This window comes from Acyrthosiphon pisum, unplaced genomic scaffold, assembly GCF_005508785.2.
Source record: "Acyrthosiphon pisum isolate AL4f unplaced genomic scaffold, pea_aphid_22Mar2018_4r6ur Scaffold_5;HRSCAF=24, whole genome shotgun sequence".
NCBI classification, from domain to species: Eukaryota; Metazoa; Arthropoda; class Insecta; order Hemiptera; family Aphididae; genus Acyrthosiphon; species Acyrthosiphon pisum.
The window spans coordinates 5,700-10,283 of record NW_021775710.1 but is presented as its reverse complement, the minus strand read 5'-3'; the positions used below and the strand labels follow the sequence as shown (position 1 = coordinate 10,283).

Sequence of the window (4,584 nt, the reverse complement as noted above, 5' to 3'; positions counted from 1 at the left end):
CACACACACACATTCGTCGTTCGATGTTATTCATAGTATATTATATTTTATTATATAATAATATAGTATTAATATAAATTCAGTGCCCGAATTCGGTTAAACGGTTTTGCGGTTACAGCAGCATGTGAACCAAACTACTGTAGTCATTTTGCAGACACATTAATGTTATTCCATTTATCCACGCGCTTCGATTTGGTAAATATTGTATTCGAATGTTTAGTATTTAAAACGTGACGTTTAGCCGTAGATAATAGGTATAATAACTGTAGCAGAAAATTTCGATATCGATAAAGAAAAATAAAAGGAACTGTATCGGCTAGTATATACATAAAATCAATAAATGATATAGATTCGATTATAATTTTTTAATTATAATTTTCGACACCGGAATTATGTGTAATTAATGATTTATTGCGTTTATCCAACCCTATAGCCGTATAGGTAAATCTATATACTATAGATAGTTTGCATGTGAATATACAGCCTAAGTACTGATATTATTAGATACGGTTAAAATGTGAATGAGATGTTTTCAATGTATGGCAATTCTTGTCTCCTCCGGACACAAGAAATTATATTGAATATTATGAACAGTCATGAGAAGAGGAATAAACCAATGTTAACCACATGGATCATTCACTAGGTACCTAAATATGTTTCCAAATTCCCGAGCACTGAATTAAATATAATATTATTATTATTAGTTATTACAACTAACGTACACAAAACAATAATATATCGTACGCCTTTTGCAACACACACAAACACACACACACAAATAAACACACTCTCCGACATGCCTACACGCGCGCGTGATCACACACATACGTAGACACACACGGCACACGCATACCGCTGTACGGGCGTGCATTTAAAAAGTCGTCGTCGTTATAATTGTTATTTTATGTCGTATTTTAGTAATAAATAATATAGCAATAAATTAAGTAGATTTCTCGAAAGATTTATAACACTATACGTATAGGTTCGTTTTTCTTACAATTATCCCATCTGCAAACGAATTCAAAAGTTAATTTAATGTTGGTTATATAACTGAAATGTACAACGTACCAACTACATTGTCAACAGAAAAACTGACATTTTGAAAACGAGTTTTATGCATATTTTATATTTATGTTTAGGTGCTTGTTTATTATTCGTAATAAGTACTTTATTTCAAATGCATTAGCCGATTTATAAAAACGTGTTGTTTCGTAAATTTTGTCCATCGAGAATCAATTACTGGCCAGATCCGATTATGAAATCACGGAGTCGTATAATGTGTATGTAGATATGTATTATATCATATTGTAATACCACATAAAGTATAGAAGTCTATAATGATATTATTGTGATGTGTTCAGTATAACGTAAAATAGTACTGTTTATAATCTTCGTTGTAGCCGTCCCGTCGAAGCTATTTTGTAATTAAATGTTTAGTTTATAATAATATATAGAATATATTTTAACTGTCGCCGCCGTATTTTATTGTTGTTTTTTTTGTCGGTTTTTGTGGTAGTTTTTTGTGTTACAATTTTCTTTTCGTCATCATCCTCCAGGTATAATTGTATATTCATATACGTAGATGCGAATTATAAAATTCACATTATTAATAAATACAACTTTCGTCATCATCACTTACCGTCGTCGTCATCGTCATCGTATGTTATGGATATTGGATATATAATATTATATATATATAAACTATATAAACAGGTATATGAATATGATAATATGATATATTTTAGTATTTCAGTAACTATCACTACCATTGTCACAAACGCATATGATCAAGTTACATAATATTTTGAATTTAATCGTCATCGTATAATATGATACATTTTGTAGCTATTGTATTTATATATGGATAGGCTATGATATGTCTATAGTACTTTTATAATTGTAAAATACAAATTTCACAATCATTACACATCAATCGTATTAAATGTATATTCTATGTACATATATATAATATAATATTATACTATAATTATTATAGTATATATAGGTGATCTGTACCTGTCTTCTACAAGCGTATAAATTATATGTTGAGGGTGGGTTATTATTGGTGTAGTTGGTGTTGGTGCCGATGGTGATTGTTAAAATATAGTGTACAAGTGTATAAGAGGTTAGTGTAATTGTACAAGTGCTCGAGTTATAAGTTTTTTTTATATATGTATACAGTGGATTAACGATAATTAGGCTCATATTATATTGTAATTTGTAACAAACTTTAATTTAATAGTAAATTACAATTCTGTTAGAAACTCAAACGGTTAACTTATTTTACATAAAATAGGATAAAATAAACCAAATTTGGGATGATTTTGTTTTTCGTTTATCTGTGAATTTAAAAAATGGCAGACTTACATGTTTTTTTACACGTCAGCGTTATATTGTTTAATATTTTGTGTTCAAATTACATTTTTATTTATTTAAATCGTATTAACTTTTTTATGATTTATTCCGTTGAAATTCTAATTATTGAAATTCCACTGTATATGTATATTATATTTACTATTTGTGAGTATAAAATACTGTGAAGTGCGTGCCGTACATAAAGTGGTATTTAATATATATATAAACTATATACTGTAAATATATTTTATTATAGTAATTTCTAAATCACATATATGAGTGGTAGAAACTTTCCGCTTTCTGTATAATACATATATATCGGATCACTACAACACTACTCATCGCTTTAACGTTAACTATCACTGTATCACACATCTCAGACTCTGCTATAAAACATTTTATTCACAATGATTTCCAAACTGTATACGGTAATCATTACGCAATTTGTACATTATAATTGATATATCGATTTGACCCTGCATTAAAGTCTCAACCGAAACATCAATCGCTTTTTCATCCTTTTCGTTCTCTACCACTGTAAATTATACTGCTGTATACCACTTTGACAGTCTAAAAAATACTTCAATACGGTGATACCACTCATGTCCACTCTCGTGCTTTCTCACTATGTATAATGTGCATTAAAATAGTATACATTTGTATATTATACCTATATCTCTTATATACACATTTTAATAATAATTACACGATATATCGTAAATCGCTGCAAGCTTACCTTGTTTCCGATCGATCCCGATTTCGAAGACGAAGAGGATTGGGGCAACACTGGAGACAGGAATTGTGCATTCTGCTGCCGGTTGCGTTGATCAAGGTTGCTCAGCAAGCGGGTCTTAAAGTCGATCACCTGATTGATTTTCTGCAGACGCGTAATAATAAACAAATAAAACGATACGATCAGTTTTCATTACAATATGTCAAGGAACGAATGCAAACGATATGATGTGGGCCGGGTCTGTACAAGAATGGAGAAGCTAGAAATTGTATAGGTAGGAGAAATAGTATTATATAATAAGCGTTTTTATACGGAAATCTGTGTTCTATTTTAATTAATTTCATACGAAACTTTGTAATTAAATATTGCTGTATTATAATTTATGGTTTCAGTTAATGTCATAGTGTGCTTTGGATATTTCATTTTTATCTATACACTTGCTACGTCGCTAATATGACGAATGCGCATGAGCATCATAGATATATATTATCGTACCTGGAATAAAAAGTTAAGCAGCACTGCCTTCACGCCCAAAGCGGTGGCCGCCTTCACCGTCACTTTGGCCACCTTATGGACGGCTTTCAGTCCAACGAGACTGACGCCCAATGCCTTTGAGCCCAATCCGACAGCTTTGGCTCCGAACTTGGCCCCGGCCACCAGCTTGGCGCCGGTGCCCAACGCGACTTTGACCGGCAACACAATGAGCGGCTTGAGTTTGAGCAACGTCCTTTTTTTCCTGACCACCACGGCCCTTCCTTCGGCCTCTGCTGGTACGTCAGCGTGGACGGCTGAAACGCCTTGCCAACTGCTTGGCACTAACGGGGAAGCGGCAGCATCAGTCGATGCAGCGGACGACGCGGGACGTATGGCGGACGACCGGGCGCCGGATGGCAAACTGGTGGCTACCGCTACCAACAGCAGTAGAGTGGCCGTCAAGACGGAACACCGTCGAACCGATGTCGTTGTGGTCTGTAAAGGTGTCATTTCGGTTGATCTTAGGTATTTTCAATATGTTGTAAATCACTGTATGGCCGATGCAGCAGCAACCGACGGTGATGTTTACCACTGATCTGTAAAATAGATAAAACCAAAAGTTATACAAAACCTCAAAAAATACATTTCATAATATTATAACAACAAATTGATAGTTTTATAAGTAATAAAATTAAAGTTTTATTCGTTTACAAATACGTTGTTCACGAGTACATTTTTAGTGTGAAATGCAATGTAAGTTTTTTTAATTCAATCATTACCCGCCATGTTTATTACGGAATAACCGAACTTATGCCGCGAGCAGAAATTGTGTGCGTTATATAATATAATAATAGGTATGTCTAATATAATATTTGATCGATTATTCAAGTTGAGTAATAAAGGGTTTTTACACATTGAATGAAGCAAATTGATCTTGTTTAAGATTTTATTGTATTGTGCAACTCGTGGTGGTGACCCGAAAAGTTATCTCGTACGTGGTGATCGTTGGTGTTGGACGTTGG

General features: G+C 33.1%; 1 protein-coding gene across 1 annotated transcript; it reads right to left on the bottom strand.

Annotated features, from left to right (window-relative positions):
- Positions 1 to 2,516: 2,516 nt before the first annotated feature.
- Positions 2,517 to 4,158, bottom strand: LOC100569063 (the record flags this gene model as incomplete). Its single annotated transcript, XM_029492692.1, is given in 2 exon segments — positions 2,517 to 3,232; positions 3,584 to 4,158. Coding segments are annotated over 2 exon segments (687 nt in total). The 3' UTR covers positions 2,517 to 3,034.
- Between the last annotated feature and the right edge of the window lie 426 nt (positions 4,159 to 4,584).